Source organism: Somniosus microcephalus, chromosome 5, assembly GCF_052327205.1.
Source record: "Somniosus microcephalus isolate GS21.2 chromosome 5, FLI_Smic_1.0, whole genome shotgun sequence".
Taxonomy (NCBI): Eukaryota; Metazoa; Chordata; class Chondrichthyes; order Squaliformes; family Somniosidae; genus Somniosus; species Somniosus microcephalus.
This window is the reverse complement of record NC_140991.1, coordinates 284,668,340-284,695,074: the sequence shown is the minus strand read 5'-3', so window position 1 is coordinate 284,695,074 and position 26,735 is coordinate 284,668,340. Positions and strand designations below refer to the sequence as shown.

At 45.7% G+C, this 26,735-nt stretch overlaps 2 protein-coding genes across 6 annotated transcripts in view; one reads left to right on the top strand and one right to left on the bottom strand.

Annotated features, from left to right (window-relative positions):
* Window positions 1-3,763, bottom strand: part of pdcd6 (programmed cell death 6) — a 34,408-nt gene extending 30,645 nt beyond the window's left edge. Inside the window, exon 1 of one of the 2 annotated variants that reach the window (XM_085989061.1) lies at window positions 3,555-3,763. In XM_085989061.1, the coding sequence (XP_085845187.1) occupies window positions 3,555-3,670 (116 nt within the window). In that variant the 5' untranslated portion in view covers window positions 3,671-3,763. The remainder of the gene's footprint in view (window positions 1-3,554) is intronic. The other variant, XM_085989060.1, reaches the window with a different exon arrangement.
* A 65-nt stretch (window positions 3,764-3,828) lies between these two features.
* pigm (phosphatidylinositol glycan anchor biosynthesis, class M) lies at window positions 3,829-26,010 on the top strand. 4 transcript variants are annotated; one of them, XM_085989056.1, is made up of 6 exons: window positions 3,830-4,375; window positions 18,663-19,249; window positions 21,802-22,060; window positions 22,785-22,886; window positions 24,259-24,332; window positions 25,343-26,010. In XM_085989056.1, exons 1-6 carry the CDS (start codon window positions 4,211-4,213, stop codon window positions 25,443-25,445), a joined length of 1,290 nt encoding a protein of 429 aa, XP_085845182.1. In that variant the 5' UTR covers window positions 3,830-4,210; the 3' UTR covers window positions 25,446-26,010. The 4 variants fall into 4 exon arrangements, with proteins under 4 accessions (XP_085845183.1, XP_085845184.1, XP_085845182.1 ...); XM_085989057.1 differs by lacking the exon at window positions 22,785-22,886 and having other exon boundaries at window positions 3,829-4,375; XM_085989055.1 differs by having other exon boundaries at window positions 24,259-26,010.
* Window positions 26,011-26,735: the final 725 nt, after the last annotated feature.

Sequence of the window (26,735 nt, the reverse complement as noted above, 5' to 3'; positions counted from 1 at the left end):
GCTCCTCCCAGTCACAATGCAGATTCTGCCCACTAAGAGGCACAATGGACATGATTTTCACTGTGCGACAAATCCAAGAAAAATGTATGGAGCAGCATCAACCTCTGCCAATGGCCTATTTTGACCTCAGAGGCCTTCGACTCTGTCAACCGAGAGGGATTATGGAGTGTCCAATTTGGCTGCCCTCAAAAATTCGTCATCATCCTTCCTCTGTTCCACGATGACATGCAAGCCGTGATCCTTACTAACGGATCCATCACAGACTCAATACAAGTGAGGTCAAGCAAGGCCATTGCATGAACGCTCTTCTCAATCTTTCTCGCTGTAATACTTCATCTCACCTCTAAGAAGCTTCCCGCCAGAGTGGAGCTAATCTACAGAACAAACGGGAAATTGTTCAATCTCCGTCGCCTTCGGTCCCGAACCAAGATTGTCTCAAACTCTGTTATTGAATTACAGCATGCAGACGACGCTTGTGTTTGTGCACACTCGGAGGCTGAACTCCAAACCATTGTTGACTCCTTCACTGAAGCGTACGAGACACTGGGCCTTACATTAAACATCCAGGAGACAAAGGTTCTTTACCAACCTGCCCCCACCGCACAACACTGCCCCCCAACTATCAAAATCCATGACGAGACCTTGGACAGTGTGGACCACTTTCTATACCTTGGGAGCCTTCTGTCAGCGAGGGCGGACATTGGTGACGAAATCCAACACCGCCTTCAGTGTGCCAGCATAGTTTTTGGCCACCTGAGGAAAAGAGTGTTTGAAGACCAAGACTTCAAACCCTGTACCAAGCTCATGGTCTACAGAGCAGCAGTGATACCCGCCCTCCTGTATGCTTCAGAGACATGGACAATGTACATTAGGCACCTCAAAGCACTGGAGAAGTATCACCAATGCTGCCTCCGCAAAATCCTGCAAACCCATTGACAGGATAGGTGTACCAATGTCAGTGTTCTCTCAGGCCAACATCCCCAGCATTGAGCATGCTCAATTATCTCCGATGGACGGACCACATTGTCCGCATGCCTGATATAAGACTCCCGAAACAAACATTCTACTCGAGCTCAGTCACGGCAAATGATTTCCAGGAGGGCAGAGAAAACGCTTCAAGGACGTCCTCAAAGCCTCCTTGAAAACATGTAACATCCTCATCGACTCTTGGGAATCCCTGGCCCAAGACCACTCAAATTGGAGAAGCATTCGAGAAGGCGCCTAACACTTTGAGTTTCTTTGTCGGGAGCACGCAGAGACCAAGTACAAACAGCGGAAGGGACGTATGACAAACCAAGCATTTCACCCACTCGTCCCTTCAACCACTACCTGCCCCACCTGTGGCAGAGTCTGTAGATCCCGCATAGGACTCATTACTCACCATAGCTGTTTGTGGGACCTTGCTGTGCACAAATTGGCTGCCACGTTTCCCACATTACAACCGTGACTACATGTCAAAAAGTACTTCATTGGCTGTAAAGCACTTCGAGACGTCCGGTGGTCGTGAAAGGCGCTATATAAATGCAAGTCTTTCTTTTCTATAAGATGGTTTGTGGCAGAGTAAAGCCCCCTCTAACGCTCCCTCTCGCCTGGCTCAGAAGATTGTGGAACCAAGTCACACTCCGAGTTCTGAAGGAGTACTGTATTATCACAGGTGCCACTTTTGGATGAGACATTAAACTGAGGCTTCATCTAACTGCTCAGGAGGATGTAAAAGATCCCATGGTACAATGTGAATAGGAGCAGGGCAATTCTCCTGGTGTGCTGACCAACATTTATTCCTCAACACACATTAACTGGTCATTTATCTTATTACTATCTGGAAACTTGCTCTATACAAACTGGTATACAAGCTGTTTCCCTGCAAAACAACAGTGACTGCGCTTCAAAAGTAATTTGTTGTTTGTGAAGCAATTAGGGACACCCAGAAATGCATTATATAAAAACAAATTCCAAGTGTGAAAGGCACCGTGTAAATGCTAGTCCCGAGGGTTTGAAAGATGTTGTGGAAATGCCAGTCCCAAAGGTGTGAGAGGCACTGTGCAAGTGCCAGTCCTGAGGCTGCTGAATGAGTTTATAGTCATTTAAAAAATAATAGCAATTAAACTACTTTAAGTTTAAAAAGGTGTGTTGAACGTAAAATCTACACAAAGGTGCAAGTGCAGAGTTTTGGTCTCCTTATCTGATAAAGGACATGCATGCCTTAGAGGCAGTGCAATGAAGGTTCACTGGATTGATCCCTGGAATGAGAGGGCTGTCCTATGAGGAAAGATCGAGTAGAATGGACCTATACTCTCTGGAGTTTAAAAGAATGAGAGGTGATCTCATTGAAACATAAGATTCTGAGATAGATTGACAGGGTAGATGCTGAGAGATTGTTTCCTCTGGCTGGAAAGTCTAGAACTAGGAGGCATAGCCTTAGGATAAGGGCTCAGCCATTTAAAACCGAGATGAGGAGAAATTTCTTCACTCGGAAGGTTGTGAATCTTCGGAATTCTCTACCCCAAAGGGCCGTGGATGCTGAGTCGCTGAGTATATTCAAGGCTAAGATAGATAGATGTTTGGACTCGAGGAATATGGGGATCGGGCGGGAAAGTGGAGTTGTGGTCAAAGATCAGCCATGGCGGAGCGGGCTCGAGGGACCATATGGCCTACTCCTGCTCCTAATTCTTATGTTCCAGCACGGTGGCATAGTGGTTAGCACTGTCGCCTCACAGCGCCAGGGACCCGGGTTCGAATCCGGCCTCGGGCGACTGTCTGTGTGGAGTTTGCACATTCTCCCCGTGTTTGCGTGGGTTTCCTCCGGGTGCTCCGGTTTCCTTCCACAGTCCAAAGATGTGCGGGTTAGGTTGATTGGCTATGATAAATTGACCCTTAGTGTTAGGGGGATAGGGTGGGATATGTGTTGGTGTAGGGGTTACGGGGATCGGGTGGGATATGTGTCGGTGCAGGCTCGATGGGCCGAAATGGCCTCTATCTGCACTGGGGTTTCTGTGATTTCTGTGATAAACCCAAGAATGTGAAAGAGACAGTATAAGTGCCAGGTCCTGCGTAAGTGGCGGCCCCGAGGGACGCCAAGGGGCAAAAAGAAAGGTGTGTCAGGACATCTCAAAGCACTTGACAGCCAATGAAGTAAACTTGAAGTGTAGTTACTGTTGTAAAGCAGGAAAGGCGGCAGCCAATTTGCGCACAGCAAGATCCCACAAACAGCAAAAATGATGACGACCAGTTCATCTGGTTTTTTTTTAAAGTGAGGTTGGTCGAGAGATAAATATTGGCGGCCAGGGCACCGAGGAGAACTCTCTTCTTCAACATAGTGCCGTGGGTGAGGAACGCTGTGTAAGTACCAGTCCCGAGGGGCCCGCTGCCCCGATCTCTCTTTCCCAGTAACCCCCCCACCCCCGAGGGGCCCGCTGCCCCGATCTCTCTTTCCCAGTAACCCCCCCACCCCCGAGGGGCCCGCTGCCCCCGACACACACAAACACAGAGACAGAGAGGCTCCACGCGGCCTAGCGCGGGGCGTTGGTAAGGAGCGGGGATGGGGTGTCTCGTACCTCTGGAAGACGGACCAGAGGAAGCCCTGGTCGGAGGGGCCGTTGTTCTGTTGTTGCTGGTATTGCTGCTGCTGCGACGGCTGCTGCTGCTGCTGCTGCCGGTACTGATACGCCATCACAGACGATTCGTGCCACAAGCTCGATCCCCAACCGTTTACCCCTGGCCTCCGGCCTGCGCTGGACCGTCCGCCAGCGTCACCTAACCCCGCCCCCGCCGCCCCGCGTCACCTGACCCCCGCCCTCCTGCGTCACGTGGTAAGGACGGCCTTACGGGATTTGTCCATCGAAGGCGCCTCCTTTATGTGTGTGTGGACCATCCCGTGTGTTGCCATGGCGTTGGGTGGGGGGGAACGTCCGTTGGCAATGGTTACCCCATTCCAACTGCGCCTGTCGCTTCTCCCCCCCTCCGCGCGAATAACCGCCCAAAATAATAAATATCCCCGGAATCTGGATCTTCTTATCGGCCGGCGAGTGATTGGGAGCAACATCCCCTGATAGAAGAGGCCGCCAGATTGTTTCCCCCTCAGATTAGACCCGTTCGCTTTCAAACGTTGCCGGGGTGACCTCCCCTTTAACTCCGGCAGGGACTGTCGGTTTTTTTTTAATGAGCCGCTGTAAATTTCTAACTGTTAAAGGGGCGGTGGCGCGGCCTGTGGATGGGCCCGGGCAGGACACGCGGAGATGTTGCGCCGCTTGTAGCCGCTCTCTGCATCCGCGTCGGCCTCGTCTTTTACGGGCTGCACCAGGACCGCTCCATGCTGGTTAAATACACGGATGTGGATTACCACGTCTTCACGGACGCCGCGAGGTTTGTCACTCAGGTAACTTAGACTTACAACAGTGTCTACATTTCAACAACAACATCAACTTGTATTTATTATAGCGCCTTTAACGTAGTAAAACGTCCCAAGGTGCTTCACAGTATTATGTCCGTGTATTATTGAGACACTGACAGCAGGAGTTGATTATAACAAGTCTTTACTGAATGGAGACAATCAGGAAACTGAAACTACAGAAGGCTGCTAGTGCCTTTTATACAGGGGTGATCACTGCCGGTACTGCAGTCTGAGACCAGTTATTCCCTTAAAGGTACATACACAACAATTCCTCCCCTTTTAGATAAACAGTACATAACATTCATTTAACAACTAAATAATAACTAATTACAATTACAAGTTCAGTCTTTGAGGAGGCTTCCTGATTCTGTCTGGATAACACCTCTTTGGGGTATCAGGTTCTTCTGGTGAGGTTGAGTCGGGATCAATGTCGTTGTTTGGTTCATCTGCTTCCAATATCACAGATTCTGCAGTAGATGCAATTGGTACTTCGGTTTCATCGCCAGGTGTATCAGATCGTGGTGTGGAGCTGACGTTTTCCAGTGACTCTAGAATCTGGTCAGCATAGCGTCTTACAATACTCTCTCCAACGTCCACGGTATACATTAGAGGTCCTTGCCGTGTACAGATCGTTCCTGGCTGCCATTTCACTCTGCGGTAGTCCCGGGCCAAAACTGGTTGACCTATCTTAAAACTCCTGGTCGGCCTTTCATTCATATTCTGAAACTGCCTGTTCTCCACATCTCTTCGGACGTTTGGCTTAACCAAATCCAAGCGGCATCGTAGTCTTCGCTTGAAGAACATCATGGCTGGAGTTTGGTTGGTAACCGCATGTGTCGCATTCCGGTAGGCAAACAAGAAGTTATCCACCTTGTGTTGTAGGGGTATATCTTCATTACACATTGCCTTGATAGCCTTCTTGAATGTTTGAACAAACCTCTCGGCCAATCCATTAGTGGCTGGATGATATGGGGTGGATGTGTAATGCTTAACACCATTGTTCTTTAAGAACCTCCGGAACTCTTCAGACACAAACTGTGGTCCATTGTCAGAGCAAATCTGTTCAGGCAGCCCATTCCTGGCGAATATGGTTCGTAAGACTGTGATAGTTTTTTCTGTGGTGGTTGAGGACATTTTTATTACCTCTGGCCACTTTGAATGTGCATCCACTGCAATTAAAAACATCGAGTCCATAAAGGGACCAGCAAAATCAATGTGCACCCTTTGCCATGGAGATGAGGGCCACTCCCATGGATGTAGAGGAGCTTGTGGTGGGGCGTTTTGGACCGTCTGGCATCCTGTACAGCCCTTGGTCATCTCTTCGATTTCTCTATCGATTCCCGGCCACCACACAAACGCTCTGGCTAAGTTCTTCATTTTTACCCCACCCAGATGACCCTCGTGAAGCTCATTGAGCACTCTATCCGTCAATTTGGGTGGAATTACTACTCTGGATCCACACATCAATGTCCCTCTGCACACTGACAGCTGTTCTCTTCTCGGCGAGAATGCTGGCAGCAGTGGTTCGCCATGTGCTGGCCATCCCTTCACCGTTAAATCATAGACCCAGGAGAGTGTCGGGTCATTTCGTGTTTCCTTTTCTGTGTTTGCATTCGTCACGGAGACATTCGACTATAGTCGAGTGGAATAACTCCACTGGATCCACTGCCAGTTGTTCTTCCACTGTCGGTAACGGTAGGCGTAACAATCCATCAGCATTCCCATGCTGTTTAGTTCCCTTGTACTCGATGTCATATTGGTGTGCCCCTAGGAAAAGGGACCACCTCTGCAGCCGTTGTGCCGTCATTATCGGTACGCTCTTCTGAGGGTTGAAAATGGAGACGAGAGGTTGATGATCCGTTAGTAGAGTAAATTTCTGACCGTGCAGGTAGTGATTGAACTTCTTCACCCCCCACACCAGGCTGAGGGCCTCTCTGTCAATCTGAGCGTAGTTACGCTCGGCTGAAGTTAACGAGCGTGACGCAAAAGCTATCGGCCTCTCTGAACCATCAAGGAATTTATGTGACAGTACCGCCCCAATGCCGTAGGGAGACGCATGACATGCCAGTCTTATCGGTAGTGATGGGTTGTAGTGAGCCAATACTTTTCTTGAAGTGATTAGGTCCTTACTCTCCTGAAAGGCCCACTTACATTCATCGCTCCATTTCCATGCTACTCCCGTTCGTAGTAGGGCATTCAGTGGATGCAGAATTGTGGACAAATTCGGCAAAAACTTATGGTAGTAATTCACCAATCCGAGGAATGACCTCAGTTGCGACACATTTTCAGGCGCCGGAGCCATAACTACCGCTTCAATTTTGTCAGGGGACTTATGCAACCCCTCTTCATCAATCACGTGGCCACAATACGATATCTGTTTCTTAAAAAACTCGCACTTGGGGCGATTGGCTCGTAGCCCATGTTCACGTAGTCTAGTGAGCACCTGCTCTAGGTTGGCAAGGTGTTCACTGTCATCTTCACCTGTCACTAGGATGTCGTCCAAGTAACACTGAGTCCCCGGAATCCCTTGCAGGACTTGTTCCATCGCTCTTTGCCATATCGCCGGAGCTGATGCTACTCCGAATACCAGTCGATTATACTGGTAAAGACCTTTGTGAGTGTTTATCGTGAGATACTTCCTAGAGGATTCTTCAACCTCCATCTGCAAATATGCTTGTGCTAGGTCAATTTTTGTAAAACGCTTCCCTCCAGATAGTGAGGCGAAGATATCTTCTATCCTTGGAAGAGGAAATTGTACTGTGTGAAGGACTGGGTTCACCGTTACCTTGAAGTCCCCACAGATGCGAACCTTCCTTGGCTCCTCAGACTTATTGTTTAACGTTTTCTTCATGACAGGAACGATGGGTGTCGCCCACTCGCTCCAGTCTACCTTAGATAACACGCCTGCATTCTCCAGATTCTCCAGCTCTGCCTCGACGGCTGGGCGAATTGCATATGGTACCGGTCTTGCTTTGAAAAACTTGGGAACTGCATTCTCTTCTATTTTTATCTCTTGTTCCCGGATTCACTATCGCTCATCTGGTCTTCGGAACTACTGTCCGTCATCTTTTGTACTTTCCTGTACGGTTCCTTAGTAGCCTTTTTTTTGTCGTTGGTCTTCTTCCCAGACCTGCAAACTCGTGCAATGTGTCCCATCTTTCCGCATTGCCTGCATATTTTGTCCTTGGACCAGCAGCCCTTCTGGTCATGGTTATTTCTGCCGCAGCGATAACATTTTGCAAATCCCCGTGTCATTTCGTGGGTGCCGTATTCCTGTGGCTTTTGTTGTATTTCCGCAGCTCCCCTGGCTGCTGCTTCGTACGATACTGCCACGCTGAAAGCCTTATCTAGCGTCAGCTCTTTCTCTGAGAGTAACCTCTTCTGGGTTCCTTCACTCAGGAGTCCAGTGACAAATTTGTCCCGTAGGGTCTCTGCCAGTCCTGCTCCGAACTGGCAGTGCTTTGATAGCTTGCGTAGTTCCGTAAGGTACTCAGGATTGCTCTCATCTTTATGCTGAGTTCTCCTGTGGAATTTAAATCTTTCTGCTATCAGCAGCGGTGCAGGGTTTAAGGTGTTCCTGTAGGATAGCAACAATTTCGTTAAAACTCTTCGCCTTCGGTTTGGCTAGAGTAATCAGGTCCCGCAATAGGCCGTACGTTCTTGCGCCCATTAAGTTTAGCAGTACCGATGCCTTTTTCTCATCGGCTATTTCGTTTGCCTCGCAATATACCTCGACTCTTTTCACATACGTGGTCCAGTCCTCTATTGCATTATCAAAGGCAGTGATACAGCCAGTCTTCGGCATCTTGGAAATCTAAAATGGCGCCTCCCGCGCTTTGCCTTCTTCCCCGCTGGATTAAGATGGCGCCTCCCGCGCTTTGCCTTCTTCCCCGCTGTTGCTAGCGCTGCTTTCGGCGGTTTCCGTGGCAACCTGCAGTTCCTCGCGGCTTTCTGCGCGTTTAATATTTTTTTTATTTTATTTTCCCGTCGTGGAACAACCCTGTGGGACTCTTGCCTCCCTCTTGGGTCTGTACGCTGCCCGGCTTCGTAGCACCGGCCGCGCCCTGTGTGCTCCACCCTCTCTCTCCTCTTCCCGACAACGCTGCTCGGCCCCGTTGCAAGCCACCCGCTCGAGTTCTAGACCGCCGCAGCCCAGGAAGGATCAGTGTACTACCTACCACCAGCCCGATTAGCTGAAGCACCATCGACAGGAACCAAGCCCCGCTCTCGACAGCCTCTCCTGCAGTCTTCAACTCCGCTGACTCGGGCGGATGCCCACGGTCGACGCCCGTTTCTACTGCTTCTTTCTTCCTTCTGGCCTCGACCTCTGCTCACTTCGCTTCAGGAATGGATCCCATGAGGTGGTGCAGACTGTAGGTAAGTTCCTATCTGCTTGTCGCCAATATTATGTCCGTGTATAATTGAGACACGGACAGCAGGAGTTGATTGTCTCCATTCAGTAAAGAGTTGTTATAATTGGGAAACTGAAACTACAGAAGGCTGCTAGTGCCTTTTATACAGGTGTGGTCACTGCCGGTACTGCAGTCTGAGACCAGTTATTCCCTTAAAGGTACATACACAACACACAGGAGTATTGTAAGACAAAGAAATTAGACACGAGCCACATAAGGAGAAATTAGGGCAGCTGACCAAAAGCTTGGCCAAAGAGGTAAGTTTTAAGGAGCGTCTTAAAGGAGGAAAGGGAGAGAGGTTTAGGCAGGGAATTCCAGAGCTTGGAGCCTAGGCAACAGAAAGCACGGCCACCAATGGTTGAGTGATTATAATCAGGGATGCTCAAGAGGGCAGAATTAGAGGAGTGCAGATATCTTTTGGGGGGTGTAGGGCTGAAGGAGATTAGAGATGGGGTGGTTTGAGAGGCTGAAGGAGATTACAGAGATGGGGGGGTGGGGTTGAGGGACTGAAGGAGATTACAGAGATAGGGAGGGGCAAGGCCATGGCGGGATTGGAAAACAAGGATGAGAATTTTGAAATGGAGGTGTTGCTTGGCCAGGAGCCAATGTAGGTCAGCAAGCACAGGGGTGATAGGTGAATGGGACTTGGTGTGAGTTAGGACACTGGAAGTACTTCAAGCACTTTGAACATAAGAAATAGGAGCAGGAGTAGGCCATTCGGCCCCTTGAGCCTACTCCGCCATTTAATAAAATCATGGCTGATCTTCTACCTCATCTCCACTTTCCTGCACTATTCCCTTAATATCCAAAAATCTATTGATCTCTGTCTTGAATATACTCAACGACTGAGCCTCCACAGCCCTCTGGGTTGAGAATTCCAAAGATTCACCACCCTCTGAAGAAATTTCTCCTCATCTCAGTCCTAAATGGCCAAACCCTTATTCTGAGACTGTGACCCCTGGTTCTAGACACCCCAGCCAGGGGAAACATCCTCCCTGCATCTACCCTGTCAAGCCCTGTAAGAATTTTGTATGTTTCAATGAGATCACCTCTCATTCTTCTAAACTCTAGAGAATATAGGCCTAGTCTACTCAGTCTCTCCTCATAGGACAATCCCTCCATCCCAGGAACCAGTCTGGTGAACCTTCGTTGCACTCACTCTATGGAAAGTATATCCTTCCTTAGGTAAGGAGACTAAAACTGTACACAATACTCCAGGTGTGATCTCACCAGGGCCCTATATAATTGCAGTAGACCGTCTTTACTCTTACACTCAAATCCTCTTGTAATAAAGGCCAACATACCATTTGTTTTCCTAATTGCTTGCTGTACCGGCATGTTAACTTTCAGTGATTCATGTACAAGGACACCCAGGTCCCTCTGAACACCAACATTTAACAATCTCTTACTATTTAAAAAATACTCTGCTTTTCTATTTTTCCTACCAAAGTGGATAACTTCACATTTCTCCACATTATATTCCATTTGCCATGTTCTTGCCCACACATTTAGCTTGTCTATATCCACTTGAAGCCTCTTTGCATCCCCCTCACAACTTACATTCCCACCCAGCTTTGTATCATCAGCTGGATATATTACATTTGGTCCCCTCATCAAAATCACTGATCTAGATTGTGAATAGCTGAGGCCCAAGCACTGATCCTTGCGGTACCCCACTAGTTACAGCCTGCCAACCCGAAAATGACCCATTTATTCCTACTCTCTGTTTTCTGTCTATTAACCAAACCAATATGGGACGTCCCGAGGTCGTGAAAGGCGCTATATAAATGCAAGTCTTTTTTCGGTGCATAAAGTTAGCTGTGCATTTTACTGAGTGTGAAGTGTTTTTTTCCCCCCACCAATTTGCTCCCTTCTTTTCCTGAAGTTGTTGACTCCTTTTGAAGGAGTTTGGCTCCAGTATTTTCCCACTATTACATAGGAATTGCTGGACAAAAAAAGACCATGGCCCATCTAGTTCTCCGTCAACCTTCCTGGTAGTCGCATGATACTAATCCTGGCACCCAATCTCCATCAATCAGTCCACAACAGACCCAGACATAGAATCTTACAGCACAGAAGGAGGCCATTTGGCCCATCGTGCCTGTGCCGGCTCTTTGAAAGAGCAATCGAATTTGACCCAATACCATGCTCATTCCCCATAGCTCTGGAAATTTCTCCTTTTGAAATGATGTTGTCAATGATTAAGTAAACCATTATCGAGAAATGCTGTCATTCTGAGGGATTGATGAGGAAAACCTACTGTACTGAAGTGGCATGTAGTTTACTTTTTAAAAAGATCACAGCATATGAGACAATTGCATCACTGCTACAATTTTAAATTTACAGAGGTGTTGCACCTTTAAAAAACTGTCTTTCCTCCTGTTAGTCAAATATCTGATATTGTGGTTTAAATGGTTCTAAGTCACAGAATGGAAACTAAGGTAGTCACTGGCAACGGATTGGTTGGTTAAATAAAGGAATATTTGCACATATAGAAAGACTGTTGCATGTTCAGAGAACAGAAAGCCTGATTAAAAATTGAGAAGTATTCAGAAAATAAGATAATATAAGCTTGCAATCCAATTGTGTACTACACCTGACATTCTTTCTTGCTGGTCATGGCATACAGGCCTAATATTATCAGCAATCCGCTTTCCTCCGGCACCATTCCCTTCAAAACCACAGTCATCACCCCCTTCATCAAAAAACCCATGGTCTATGCTGGAGTTACTAACCCCAGTAGCCCATTGCATAGCCTCCCAACTCTGTGTTGCTCCTGTTCTTGTCCGAGATCTCTTAACATTTCATCTTTGTGTCCCCAAGTTCTACACCCCTCAATCACTGGAAATGCCCAAAGAGGAGGAAACGACTCTCGCTTTGCATCTGCACAATTTTAAAGGGGGTGCAAGAACAGAGAGACCTGGGGTTCTTGTGCACAAATCTTTGAAGGTGGCAGGACAGGTTAATAAAGCAGATGGGATCCTGGGTTTTATAAAGAGGCATAGGGCAGGATTTTCATTGGGCCTTGGAGGCGTGCGGGGGGTTAAAATCCCGAAATCGGGGGTCCCGAACCCATCCCGCCCCCAACCCGCCTCCATGCCAGTTTCAAAGGAGGCGGGTACCCGCCCCGCACTGGGACCTGCCTACCCGAGGCGGGAAGGGGATTAGTGCCAATTAACTGCCTGTTAACAGGTAGTTAACAGGCAGTTTTTAGCCTAATCCCTATTTTTAATGTTGTTGAAGTGTGGGATTCCCGACGGCTCCAAACCACGCCAAGTTAGAGGTGGCGGACCGTCTGGATGAAGGGCTTGGAGGGGCCGAGATGTCCGGTGTTCAGGTGAGTGATGGGTGCATGAGTGAAGAGGTAAGTGTGTTTGGTGTGTAAAGTGTTTAAATAAGTTTTACATATCTTTACTTACCTTTACAGCCTTCCTTCCTTCCGGTCTCGGGAGTCCCTCATCTCACCGGCACAGAAAGCAGAATGGCTTCGAGCTGTCAAAAATTGCAGCATTCAGCTTTCTGTTCCGGGGAGATCTCTAAATCATCCTGAGAGGAAGGAATTAACTTAGAATACAGATTCAGTGTTTGACAGCTTCAAACAGCTGTGAAACGCTGATATTTCATCTGTCAAAAGGTCTTGACAGATGAAATATCAATCTGTGATGTCACCTGTTGCCGGGTGGCTGCTAATTGGCCTGCTGAGTCCGCTGGGCGGGCTCAACAAGGTCAATCAAGTCTAAATCTCGTGGGTTAGCTAGAACTCGATGGAGGTAGGACTACAACCCCAAAAGTTGTAGTCCCACCTCCTACCCGACTTCTCAATGAAAATCCTGCCCATAGTGTACAAAAGCCAGGAAGTTATGCTAAATTTATATAAAACACTAGTTCGGCCCCAGCTGGAGTATTGTGTCCAATTCTGAGCACCACACTTTTTAGGAAGGACGTGTGAAAGCTTTGGAGAGGGTACAGAAAAGATTTACTAGAATGGTTCCAGGGATATGAGAATACAGTTACATAAGAATTAGGAGCAGGAGTCAGCCATATGGCCCTTTGAGCCTGCTCTGCCATTCAATAAGATCATGCCTGATCTTTGACCTCCACTTTTATTGCAAGGGGCATGGAGTATAAAAGTAGGGAAGTCCTGCTACAACTGTACAGGGTATTGGTGAGACCACACCTGGAGTACTGCGTGCAGTTTTGGTCTCCTTATTTAAGGAGGGATATACTTCCATTGGAGGCAGTTCAGAGAAGGTTCACTAGGTTGATTCCTGAGATGAAGGGGTTGTCTTATGAGGAATGGTTGAGCAGATTGGGCCTATACTCATTGGAGTTTAAAAGAATGAGAGGTGATCTTATTGAAACATATAAGATGCCGAGAGGGCTCGACAAGGTAGATGCAGAGAGGATGTTTCCCCTCCGTGGGGAAATCTAGAACTAGGGGGCATAGTTTCAGAATAAGGGGTCACCCATTTAAAAGGGAGATGAGGAATTTCTTCTGAGGGTTGTGAATCTGTGGGATTCTCTATCCCAGAGAGCTGTGGAGGCTGGGTCATTGAATATAGTTAAGGTGGAGATAGACAGATTTTTGAATGATAAGGGAGTTGAGGGTTATGGGGAGCGGGCAGGGAAGTGGAGTTGAGGCCAAGATCAGATCAGCCATGATCTTATTGAATGGCGGAGCAGGCTCGAGGGGCAAATGGCCTACTCCTATTTCTCATGTTCTTATGTTAACTCCACTTTCCTGCCCGATCCCCATATCCCTTGATTCCCCTGGAGTACAAAAATGTATCTAACTCAGCCTTGAATATACTCAACGATTTAGCATCCACAGCCTTTTTGGGCAGAGAATTCCAAAGATTCACAACCCTCTGATTAAGAAATTCCTCCTCATCTCAGTCTTAAATGGCCGACCCCTTATCCTGAGGCTATGCCCCCTAGTTCCAGACTCTCCAGTCAAGAAACAACCTCTCAGCATCTACCCTGTCAATCCCCTTCAGTATCTTATGTTTCAATGAGATCACCTCTCATTCTTCTAAACTCCAGAGTAGGCTCAATCTACTCAAACGCTCCTCATAGGACAACCCTCTTATCCCAGGGATCAATCTAGTGAACCTTCATTGCACCACCTCTAAGGCAAATATATCCTTCCTCCGATAAGGAAAACTGTGCACAATACTCCAGGTGTGGTCTCACCAAAGCCCTGTACAATTATAGTAAGACTTCCTTACTCTTATACTCCAACCCCCTTGCAATAAAGACCAACATACCATTTGCCTTCCTAATTGCTTGCTGTACCTGCATGCTAACTTTGTGTTTCCTGTATGAGGACACCTAAATAACTCTGAACACCTAAATCACTATGAACACCAACATATAATCGTTCCTCACCATTTAAAAAAAAAAAGTCTGTTTTTCTATTCTTCCTACCAAATTGAATAACCTCACATTTCCCCACATTATTCTCCATCTGCCACCTTATTGCCCACTCACTTAACCTGTCTATATCCCATTGCAGGCTCTTTGTGTCCTCCTCACAGCTTACTTTCCCACCTAGCTCTGTATAGTCAGCAAACTTGGATACATTGCACTCAGTCTTTTCATCTAAGTCATTAATATAGATTGTAAATAGCTGAGGCCCAAGCACTGATCCTTGCGGCACCCCACTAGTTACAGCCTGCCAACCAGAAAATGACCCATTTATCCCTACTCCCTGTTTTCTGTCCATTAACCAATCCTCTATCCATGCTAATATATTACCCCCAAACGCCATGAGTCCTTATCTTACGTAACAACCTTTTATGTGGCACCTTATCGAATGCCTTTTGGAAATCCAAATATACTACATCCACTGGTTCCCCGTTATCTACCCTGCTAATTACATCCTCAAACAACTCTCATAAATTTGTCAAACATGATTTCCCTTTCATAAAACCATGTTGACTCTGCCTTATATTATGATTTTCTAAGTGCCCTGTTACCACTTCCTTGATAATGGATTCCAGCATTTTCCTGATGAATGATCTTAAGCTAACTGGCCTGTAGTTCCCGGTTTTCTCTCTCCCTCCTTTCTTGAATAGCGGGGTTACATTTGCTACCTTCCAATCCGCTGGGACCATTCTAGAATCTATGGTATTTTGGAAGATCACAACCAATGCATCCACTATCTCTGCAGCCACCTCTTTTAGAACCCTAGGATGTAGGCCATCAGGTCCAGGGGATTTGTCGACTTTTAGTCCTATTAGTTTCTCAAGTACTTTTTCTCTACTGATTTTAATTAATTTAAGTTCCACACGCTTATTAGCCCCTTGCTTCCCCACTAATTTTGGTATGATTTTTATGTCTTCTACTGTGGAGACAGATACTGAATATTTGTTTAAAGCCTTTGCCATTTCCTTATTCCCCATTTATAATTTCTCTTGTCTCAGCCTCTAAGGGACCAACGCTTACTTTTGCTACTCTTTTTTACATACTTGTAGAAGCTCTTGCAATAGGTTTTTATATTTTTTGCTAGTTTACTCTCATTCTATTTTCTCCCCTTTTATCAATTTTTTTGGTCATCCTTTGCTGGTTTCTAAAGCTCTCCCAATCCTCAGGCTTACTACTATTCTTCGCAACATTATAAGCCTTTTCTTTTAATCTAATACTATCCTTAACTTCTTTAGTTCGCCACGGATGGATCACTTTTCCCATGGAATTTTTATTTCTCAATGGAATGTATATTCGTTGAGAATTTTGGAATATTTCTTTAAATGTCTGCCACTGCTTATCTACCGTCATACCTTTTAATCTAATTTCCCAATCTACCTTGGCCAACTCGCCACTCATACCTATGTAATTGGCTTTATTTAAGTTTTAAGACTCATTTCGGATTTGAGTATTTCACTCTCTCTAACTCAATGTTATATGGATAGACTAGAGAAGCTGGGGTTGTTCTCCTTGGAGCAGAGAAGGCTAAGGAGATTTGATAGAAGTGTTTAAAATCATGACAGATTTAGATAGAGTAAATAAAGAGAAACTGTTTCCAATGGCTGAAGGGTCGATAACGAGAGGGCACAGATTTAAGGTCAATGGCTGAAGGGTCGCTAACGAGAGGGCATAGATTTAAGGTCAATGGCTGAAGGGTCGATAACGAGAGGGTACAGATTTAAGGTCAATGGCTGAAGGGTCGATAACGAGAGGGCACAGATTTAAGGTCAATGGCTGAAGGGTCGATAACGAGAGGGCACAGATTTAAGGTCAATGGCTGAAAGGTCGATAATGAGAGGGCACAGATTTAAGGTCAATGGCTGAAGGGTCGATAACGAGAGGGCATAGATTTAAGGTCAATGGCTCCAGGGTCGATAATGAGAGGGCACAGATTTATGGTCAATGGCTGAAGGGTCGATAACGAGAGGGCACAGATTTAAGGTCAATGGCTGCAGGGTCGATAATGAGAGGGCACAGATTTAAGGTCAATGGCTGCAGGGTCGATAATGAGAGGGCACAGATTTAAGGTCAATGGCTGCAGGGTCGATAATGAGAGGGCACAGATTTAAGGTCAATGGCTGAAAGGTCGATAACGAGAGGGCATAGATTTAACATCAATGGCTGCAGGGTCGATAACGAGAGGGTACAGATTTAAGGTCAATGGCTGAAGGGTCGATAACGAGAGGGTACAGATTTAAGGTCAATGGCTGAAAGGTCGATAATGAGAGGGTACAGATTTAAGGTCAATGGCTGAAAGGTCGATAATGAGAGGGCACAGATTTAAGGTCAATGGCTGAAAGGTCGATAACGAGAGGGCACAGATTTAAGGTCAATGGCTGAAAGGTCGATAACGAGAGGGTACAGATTTAAGGTCAATGGCTGAAAGGTCGATAATGAGAGGGCACAGATTTAAGGTCAATGGCTGAAGGGTCGATAACGAGAGGGCACAGATTTAAGGTCAATGGCTGAAAGGTCGATAACGAGAGGGTACAGATTTACGGTCAATGGCTGAAAGGTCGATAATGAGAGGGCACAGATTTAAGTTGACTGGCAAAAGAACCAGAAGCAACATAAGGGGAAAAAATTTTATGCAATGAGTGGTTAGGATTTGGAATACACTGCCTGATACAGTGGTGGATACAGATTCAATAGTAGCCTTCAAAAGGGAATTGGATAAATACTTGAAGGAGAAAAAATTGCAGGGATATGGGGAAAGAGCGGGGGAGTGGGACTGACTGGATTGCTCTTCGAAAGAGCCGGCGCAGACTTGCTGGGCCGACTGACCCCCTCCTGTGCTGTACTATTCTTTGATTCTATGAAGTACATGTGGTAAACGTGAGTCACGATTGTTCTATGCAGCCACACCCTCACACACCACTGAGTGACTATCTTCTGCTTGGGTGTTGCAATCATATTTTGTTTCAAAGGTTCTGGAAAAATAGTGATCTTTTGACAGCATGGACTGCAATGAACAGCTTAGGGTGGTTTTTCTGCCTGTGTCCTTGAGTGTCAAAATTACAAATAGTCAGAGGTCAAAGACTGTAAAATAGTACTGTGAAGTCTGAAGGACCATTGTAAAGTGTTTCCATGTTGTAATTCTGGAATAATCTACATCTGACGCCAGATGCAGCAGGTTTTCCATAGCTTGGTATTGGCATTGAGTACCTCAGAGCTGAGGTACAAAGTGATCTGGACAGTTTGAATTAATCAGATTCTGAACTAGTGTGCACTATTAATAAAGTACGTCTTTAATTGAGCTGCTGCTACGCTCTGCGCATTGAACTCTTAGTGGTTGGGTTGTCCCATATTTTCACCACAGATTTCCTGTCTCCCAAGTTCAGCGGGCCCCTTGGGGTGTGGGGGGGGGGGGAACACAGAGAGAGAGACTGGGTCAGCGGGCCCCTTGTGGGGACAGAGAGACTGGGTCAGCGGGCCGCTTGTGGGGACAGAGAGAGATGAAAGTAGCGGGTCCCTCGGGACTGGCACTTAGTGTCCCTCACCCAGGGCACTATTTTGAGGAACAGGAGAGTTCCCCCATCGCACCCACGGTGCGCTGGCCAAGGAGCTGCATATCCGTAATCTTGTGCTGGTATGCTATGTAAATTGGTGCTCGGCAGATGTCTGTTTTCCAACTTCTGGGAATCTTAGAAGTCGTCTTCTGTCTTCCCCTTCACAAATACACATGCTCTCTATTTAAAAGTACTGTTATTGCAAAAATGAGAATTAGTTGAAGAGAAATTTTGTAAAAACAGTCTGTAGAGAGGAGGAAAAAGGTTAAATAGGATAATTCGCGTGTGATGCAGTTATCATAGGGAATGTTGTCTTTACATTTATCAGGATTGTAATCGTACACTGCAGACATTCCCATAATAATATTATGGTGGTCTAATTAACTGTTACTCTCGTTAGCTGTTCTTAATCCCAAGAAGTAGAGATGTTTTTTGGATTTTGGTTGTGTTTAAAAAGCTGGATGCAATCTACTTGGCCAGAAAAGTTTTGAACATGCCCTGAGTTGTGACTGAAAGTGATGTTGTAACAGCTTTATAGAAATGGGATACTTTTGGCTGTCTAAATATCAGCATTTCAGCAAAACTTGTGGTGGAGAAATATCTACCAGTTTAATTACAATATTCTCCTTCCAAACTTGGGATTTGGGAAAGCGATTTCATGTTGCATATATAAAACGTGAAGTACTGGTGGTTATGAATCTGTTGCTGGCTGTGGATGAGGTGGGAGCAAATTGAGATAAATTAAGAGTTTTATGCAAGAAAGATACTGCATAATATTGAAGTATATTTTTTTATAACTTATTTGTACCAATATGCTAAATACACATGGCGACGACACTGATCATTGAGTGAATAATTGGTTTTCCTATTGTAATTTGCTTTCAGGGGGCTTCTCCATACAGAAGGGCAACTTATCGTTACACCCCATTGCTGGCATGGATGCTGACGCCCAACGTCTACCTAACGGAACTATATGGGAAATTCCTCTTCATTATATGTGATGTCCTTGCTGCTCATCTCATGCACAGGATCCTGTGCCTCCGAGGACTGGACAGCCGCAGAGCGTGCTGGTACTGCAGCCTATGGCTTTTCAACCCCTTGCCAATGACCGTCTCGAGCAGAGGGAATGCAGAAGCTGTTCTGGCGGTGTTGGTGCTGGCTACTTTGCACTACCTGGAGAGCAGGCAAATTGTGAAGGCTGCGCTGTTTTACGGGCTTTCCGTACATATGAAAATTTACCCAGTGACCTATGCACTCCCCATAGTCTTATCACTCCAGACTGGCCAGCAAGCAACGGAGAATGATACTCCTACTGTAAGGAATAAAGGCTACCTTAAAAAAGACACAGGTCTTCTCGGTCATGCGAGGGCTTTCCTGAAGCTGGTTGTCAGACTGCTAAATAGGGAGGTGCTGCTATTCGCTAGTGTTGCTGGACTAGTATTTCTTGCCCTGGGAATACTCTTCTATTGCAGGTAAAGTAATTGAAAGTACTTGTCACCTGATAGCTTGGTGGGTAAATGCACTGGGATATACTGACGAGGAATGTCCCAAGTTTGACTGCCTGTCTGCTGGGTCGGTTAATCTGTCAAGAGGCAGTAGGGGTCCCTGGGGAAGAGAAAATCAGGTGGATTTCCCATTCTTGATTGTTCTCCAGTGACACCTGCAGGAAAGTGCCCATCTGTGGTTGTTGGGTGAGGGCAGGATTGCATTGGGCTGCCACACACAGTCAAATAGCCTGCCAAGGCTGTGAAACTGTTGCCTCCATGGCACTTGCACTGAACACATGCATGAAGAACTGCCATCTGAGGAATCTCTGTTGTGTAAAGGACTTGGCACCGGTGCCATTATCCTTGGATTACAGCAGAGATAGGCGGAGGGTTGATGAAGGTAATGTAGTGGATGTTGTGTATATGGACTTTCAAAAATACGTTTTTATAAAATGCCACATAATAGACTTGCTAGCAAATTTGAAGACCATGGGATTAAGGGGCAGTGGCAGTTTGGATACAAAATTGGCTAAGAGACAGACAACATTGAGTAGTGGTGAACAGTTGTTTTTACAGACTGGAGGGAAGTATACAGTGGTGTTCCCCAGGGGCCACTATTAGGACCACTGCTCTTTTTGATATATATTAATGACCTGGACTTGGGTATACAGGACATACTTAAAGTTTCGAAATGACACAAAACTCGGAAATGTAGTAGACTTCAGGAGAATGGGCAGATGAAATTTGACACAGAAGTGTGAAGCGATGCATTTTAAAGGAAGAATGAGGAGAGGCAATACAAACTAAATGTTACAATTTTAAATGGGTGCAGAAACAGAGACCTGTTCACATACACAAATCTTTGAAGGTAGCCGGACAAGGCTGTTAGACAGCATGCGGGATCCTTGGTTTTATAAATAGAGGCATAGAGTACAAGAGCAAGAAAGTTACGGTAAATCTTTATAAAACACTGGTTAGGTCATGTGGAGTATTGTGGCCAATTCTGGGCACCACACTTTTTAAGAAGGATATCAAGGCCATGGAGAGGGTGCAGAGGAGGTTTACTAGAACGGTACCGAGGATGAGTGACTTCAGTTATATGGGAAGCTGGGATTGTTCTCCTTTTGAGCAGAGAAGGCTAAGGAGAGATTTAATAGAGGTGTTCAAAATTATGAGGGGGTTTGATAGAGTAAATAAGGGGAAACTGTTTCCACTGGCAGGAGGGTCAGTAACCAGAGGGGACAGATTTAAGGTCATTGGCAAGAGACCAGTGAGGAAATGAGGAGAATTATTTTTGTGCAGTGAGTTGTAATGATCTGGAAAGGGTGGTGGAAGCAGATTCAATAGTCATTTTCAAAAGGGAATTGGAGATATACTTGAAAAGGAAAAATTAACAGGGCTACGGGGCTAAAGCGGGGGAGTGGGACTAATTGGATAGTCCTTCAAAGAGCCAGCACAGGCACGATGGGCTGAATGGCCAGCTATGCTGTAGGATTCTGTGAAACTGCTGCCTCCATGTCACTTGCACAGGGTCAGTTATCATGAGTCTGGTTGCAAGCCTATAAGGGCCTTCACTACGAGGCAAACTGCCAGATCTGAATGAGCAAGATGCACATTCACGGTTACTCCATTGTCTCCCAGTATAAAAGGGGCAGATTCGGGAGCAAACGAACCAGGTTAAACGATGGAATGGAAATTGGTTTGGTGGTATAAATGAGGTACAGAGTCTGAAAGGTAACAGTGGAAGGGTTAGAAATTATCTAGGAACCGAATGTGGGGGAACTTGGTGGAGCAGAACGTGTGGAGCAGTAACCAAAGAATAATTAGTACTAGCCAGGGGGACCACAGCTTGTAGCAGTATCAATGCTCGGTGTCAAAGAGCAGTACCAATTTTTTCCGACTTGTTTTCTCTTTTATTACATTGGAAAAAAAACTGGAAAACCCGATTTTTAAATTGCCAATAAGAACTGATTTAAAATATCCTGACACATTGCTTTAGGCTGTGCCTATACAATATGTACTGTTCATATGAAAATATAAGAGAGCCTTAATTTTGATTACATGTGGGGTTTTTTCTCTCACTCGCTGCACTGCAGACCTTCTCCAGTCAGGAGAGCGGGCTGGAGATTTGTTTCTTGGCCTCTGTCAACATTGCTTTGTCCAGCAGGAGGAGTGAAGAGCTGTGAAGAGTGACTGATTCTCCAATATTTTTACCCGCTTTCGGATGTGTCTGGCCTTTGCACAGCACTTCAACTCAATGCCAAGGCTCAGAATAGAAAACTTCACTGCGTGGAGAATCGTGGGTGTGAACTCAAACCTAGCAGAGAATATGTCAGTCCTCAGCTCACCGCCCCACTGTTCTGCATATTGAATCTGATTTTAAAATTTGGGATAAGTATAATATCTGCTTTACTCTTTAAATCCTCAATGGTACCTAATTTGCACATGCACAGTAAAATTACCATTTATGAAAAATGGCTTAGTGTTACAAACTCCTTGATTATAACACATACAGTCCTTGTGGGTTTTTTTTCCAGTTATGGCTGGGAATTTCTGGAGCACACGTACCTTTACCATTTAACACGAAGAGACATTCGCCACAACTTCTCCCCGTATTTCTACATGTTGTATTTGACTGCAGAGAACGAGTGGAGCTCTGTTCTGGGACTGGCTGCTTTCCTCCCACAGTTCCTGCTGCTCTTCATCACGTCTTTTGCTTATTACAAGGACCTGACGTTTTGCTGCTTCCTTCACACTGCCATTTTTGTCACTTTCAACAAAGTGTGCACTTCACAGGTGAGTCTGAATAAATTCTCCTTTTGGGGTTTCTGACACATACATCTCTCTCTCCTTTCCCCCTGAAAAAAGTGGTAAATGACCATTTCAAAACTTTGAATAAACCAGGCTGAATAATTTTTTAAAAATTATTTATTTATTTATTCATGGGATGTGGGAGTCACTGGCAAAGCCAGCATTTATTGCTCATTCCTATTTGCCCATGAGAAGGTACTGGTGAGCCGTTCCCTTGACAACTGAGTGGCTTGCTAGGCCATTTCAGAGGGCAGTTAAGAGTCAACCACATTGCTGTTGGTCTGGAGTCACATATAGGCCAGACCAGGTAAGGACAGCAGATTTCACTCCCTGAAGAACATCAGTGAACCAGTTATGTTGCCCCCCCCCCTCTCCTGCCCCCCTTCTCCTGGCCCCTCCTTCTCCTGGCCCCCCCTTCTCCTGGCCCCCCCTTCTCCTGGCCCCCCCTTCTCCTGCCCCCACCCTCCCCTCCTCCCTCCCCTCTCCTCTGCTCTCCCTCTTTTGGTAGCAGTGGTGTAAACATGTTTGGCTGAAGTATGGCTTAGGTTGCAGGTTGCACAATGGAATGGTACAGAAGTGTGGAATGGAATCCACATTTCATTCCTCTGAAATGCTGTATTTAGTTATATGTAGGGGGAGAGAATAGAATCAGTGAAAAGTACATTGAATGTGTTAAAATAACTTGCATGGAATTTATTTACAATTTTAGTACTTCCTGTGGTACTTGTGTCTGCTACCAGTGGTTCTTCCATATCTGACACTTTCCTGGAGAAGAGGCATTGTGCTGCTAGCTTTGTGGTTCACTGGTCAGGTTAGTACTATCGCTGTGTACTGTGGCACTGCTGTAATGCTGCTGCCGCATATAAACACCACAAATGTACCGGCCGTGTCCTGTATCTGAAGCGTTTGGTTAGATTTTGATGTGAACTCTCAGACAATTAAAAATGCAGTATTGGGGGCTCCATGGAGTGGCAGGAAGATTGCTGCTGGGCTACTCGTGTGCACCTCCTCCTGGCTGGCCATAGTGTTTCATAGGCAGAGGTTTGGGAGTGGGTCTGCTGGCTGTTACATTACTACAGGGCTGCCAAAATCCTAGTCCATTGCCTTCAACAAGGTTTGTCTTCTCCAATGCCCTTCAAGCCAGCCTTCCTCCACCAACCTTCCACAGGCTTCAACTCGTCCGAAATGCGCTCTCCGCATCCTCTCCGGTGAAAAGTCCCACACTCCCACCACCCTGTCCTCTCCAAGCTCCACCGGCTTCCTGTGCACCAGCGTGTTTTCAAAACTCTGAATCTTGCTTTCAAATCTCTCCAAGGCCTCAACCTGACTTACAGCTTTGCATGTAAGATGCACTCTCAACACTTACTCCCTCCAATCCAGCATCGGCAGCCACCATGCTCCTACCCTCTGGAATTCTGTACCCTGTTCACTGCACCTTACCACCTCCCTCCCTCATGCCTTCACAACCCCTCCCCTCTTTAACTGTGCCTTTGGCTCCCCACGCTCAGGATCCATGTATCTCTTTCCTCCTTCAAAGCACATTATAATGAGAGCCTCCCGCACAAGGAGTTATATGAACGCAGGCCATGAGGGGTGGGTGGGGGGCGGTGAAATGTAAAAGTGAGTCAACTTTGTTGATTTTAATGTGTTTTAACCATTGGGAAAATTGATTAATCACCAAACGGTTGGTCTCAAAAGTTGATTACTTACCAAACAATTGGTCTGAGAAGTAGTTCATGGTTGTTAGCATAGGAGTGGGAAACCTCCTTGAAATTTGTTTTTGGCAATGTCCATAAAAGACTGAATTAGGTGTGTTGGACCATCAGTGAGCGATGGCACGTGATGATTCCCTTGTACCCTAAGTTTCCAATCTGAAATGCGTTACTGTGGGGAAAGGCCAACTGCTTCCCACAGAATGAAATAGGAAGTTGGCCAGAGATCCCTCTTTGGACCGCTGGTAGCCAGTTTCAGAATGGGGGGTGGGGGGCGCACTTTGGAGTCAGTTGCCTGCCTGATCTGATGTAGGAAGACAAAATTTGGGATGGGGGGAGGGGGAACAAAATATAGTTTTAGGAAAGAGAGTGTTCACTTTATCAGATGCTACAAGCTTATCGTTTGTATCAAATCACATTTGTTTGGATCTGGAGCCCGGTTTCTCTGATTTTTGTTTTGGTTTTGTCTAGGGATTGTGGCTCGCCCCTGCCTATTACCTGGAGTTTGAAGGACAGAACACATTTCTACTCATCTGGGTGGCTGGGTTGGTATTTCTTTCCATTAACTGTTTCATTCTGTTGGTGTTGATCTCAAACTACAAGAAAAGGGAATTGCAGTCAAAAACAAAGGCAGAATAACTGCAGCAAAGCTTCTCCGCTCAGGATGCTGCCGTTTACTTCATGGATCGTACATAAAATGGATTCTGACCCTAAATGTGATGAATTAGCAATGTATTTGCTCTTGCTGTGCGATGTTGATCTCTTTAGAAGCAGGTAGTCTGTGAAGTGTTTCATTCTGCTATTTGACACTCATTGCGTAACTCATTGGTCGTCTTGCTCAAGGACGAAGGAATCGCCACCTGCCCGTGACCTGCGTTCCTAGCTCCCGCTGGATTTCCTGGGGTCAGGCGATTTACAATGTACTCGTGCGTGACTGTCAGTATTGGCACCCACTAAGTTGGTGGTGGTGGAGAATGCAGCACTGACCAGCTGTTTGCAGGAGAAGACAGTAAGTCTAGTAGCTACAGCAACAAGTTGAGGGCCGATATTTCTTGGAGCACTCCAGGGGACCCCATCTCCACCATTCCATTGAAACGCCGGTAGCCAGGGTTTTCGAGGTATGGGATGCAGCAAAAATTCAGGCATATGACACCATCTTGCCTCTTTTTGATATGTAAGGCTGATGGAAAGATGGGTGCAACTTAACCCCCTGCCCCAGTGAAATCCTTGGGGCAGGATCTCCTAAGCTGATTGTGCTGCAACTTCATCCCAGGTTCCAAGGAAATTGGGAACAGATGATTTTATCTTTTCTATGATCATGTATCGTCTGACATTTTTCTTTGTTTAAGCAAGTGAGATCAAGATGATTGGACTCTTGATGCTTTCTCAGATTTTTGCATGAACTATTAAATGTTAGCGCGAGGGGTGTTTATGCAGTAATAGTGGTGAAATAAACCAGAAGCATCCCCCAGCTATCTTATTAAATTTGCATTGAGTGGCATTTACTGAATGAAAGAAAGTGTGAAAATCCAAATAATGTATTTTTTTTGTTCAGGGGTAAAAGCCTCATCAGTAAAGTCATAGTAGCAAGACACATCTCAAAGCATAACTCAGAAAACGAGTGGATCTCAGTGTTGATGATCAGTTGCAGGATATAGTGTAAGTTGCACATATTTTATGCAGAGATCGAAGGTGGGAAGCAGAACTGAGAATTTTAAGATGGATTCAAACAATGAGACAAGTGTTGAATTTAAGCTTTTTTGCACTCCAGAAATGCCCTTAAAGTATGACATATGCTATAGGCAAGACTTGCTAATACAACTGCAGCTCAATATAAAATAAGTGTCTGATTATCTTCCTGGTTACATGCAAAATCTTACCATAATCATTTTTCATTTTAGTTGAAACACCTGCTCCCTTTCTCCCCACCCAAATAAAAAGTAATTATGGCTGAGGAAGGCCATTTGGTCCCATTTAATTCTTCCCCGCCCCTCTTAATCCATCCAGCCACAGAGATCCACATTATAGCATCCCATGGTTTACGTGATTCCAGGGTTTTAGCCTCTATGCTATCTGGATTCATTGGCCCTGTGAAGTTTCAGCCAGCTTGTTTCGAAAAAAAATTTCACCATGCTTTGTGAAATTTGCCAGATGCTACTGACTTCATCAAAATCAAACTGTGTTGTACATTTTCATGTGTAATAAAATGCTATTTGTACCATTGCAGTTCAGGAGTTTTATACTGTAATTTTTGATTGCACAATTGATAAAAATTGTAGTCTTAAGCTCACAATTTATTAATTAAGCATTATATATATGTAAGGCATTGGTTAGACATTCTGGATTAGTGATGCTCTCCCCTACCAGTAAGGCTGCCTTTGGCCAGCTAATCAGATGATTAGAAGATAATCCTTCATATTGTCTGGGTGGAGGGGGGAATTGGGCAGGGTTCCTACTCATGTCGATACAGTACTCCCTGCTGAAATATGTACTCTGTGGATGGCACAGGATTGGGCTTGTTCTCACCTATTAAGTCATTTCAGCAGAGGGCTGCTGCTGACCTATTGAACTTTACCATAGCATAAGTTGACAACTTACATGTAGCAGCATTCCTAGAGATTCCTTCAGTACAAGAAATGGTATAATTTGTATTGATGTAGCTTCAAACACACAAAAACATCTGTTGGTGCCTTCCAATGGACAAGTGGAAAAGGTAGGAGAGCTGAAGAAGGTTGCTAGAAACATAGATAGTAGCAGGAGTAGGCCATTCGGCCCCTCAAGCCTGTTCTGCCATTTAAGGAGATCATGGCTGATCATCCAAATTCAGTACCCTGTCCCTGCTTTCTCCCAATATCCCTTAAGAAATATATTTAACTCCTTGAATATATTTAATGAATTGGCCTCAACTGCCTTTTGTGGTAGAGAATTCCACAGGTTCACCACTCGGT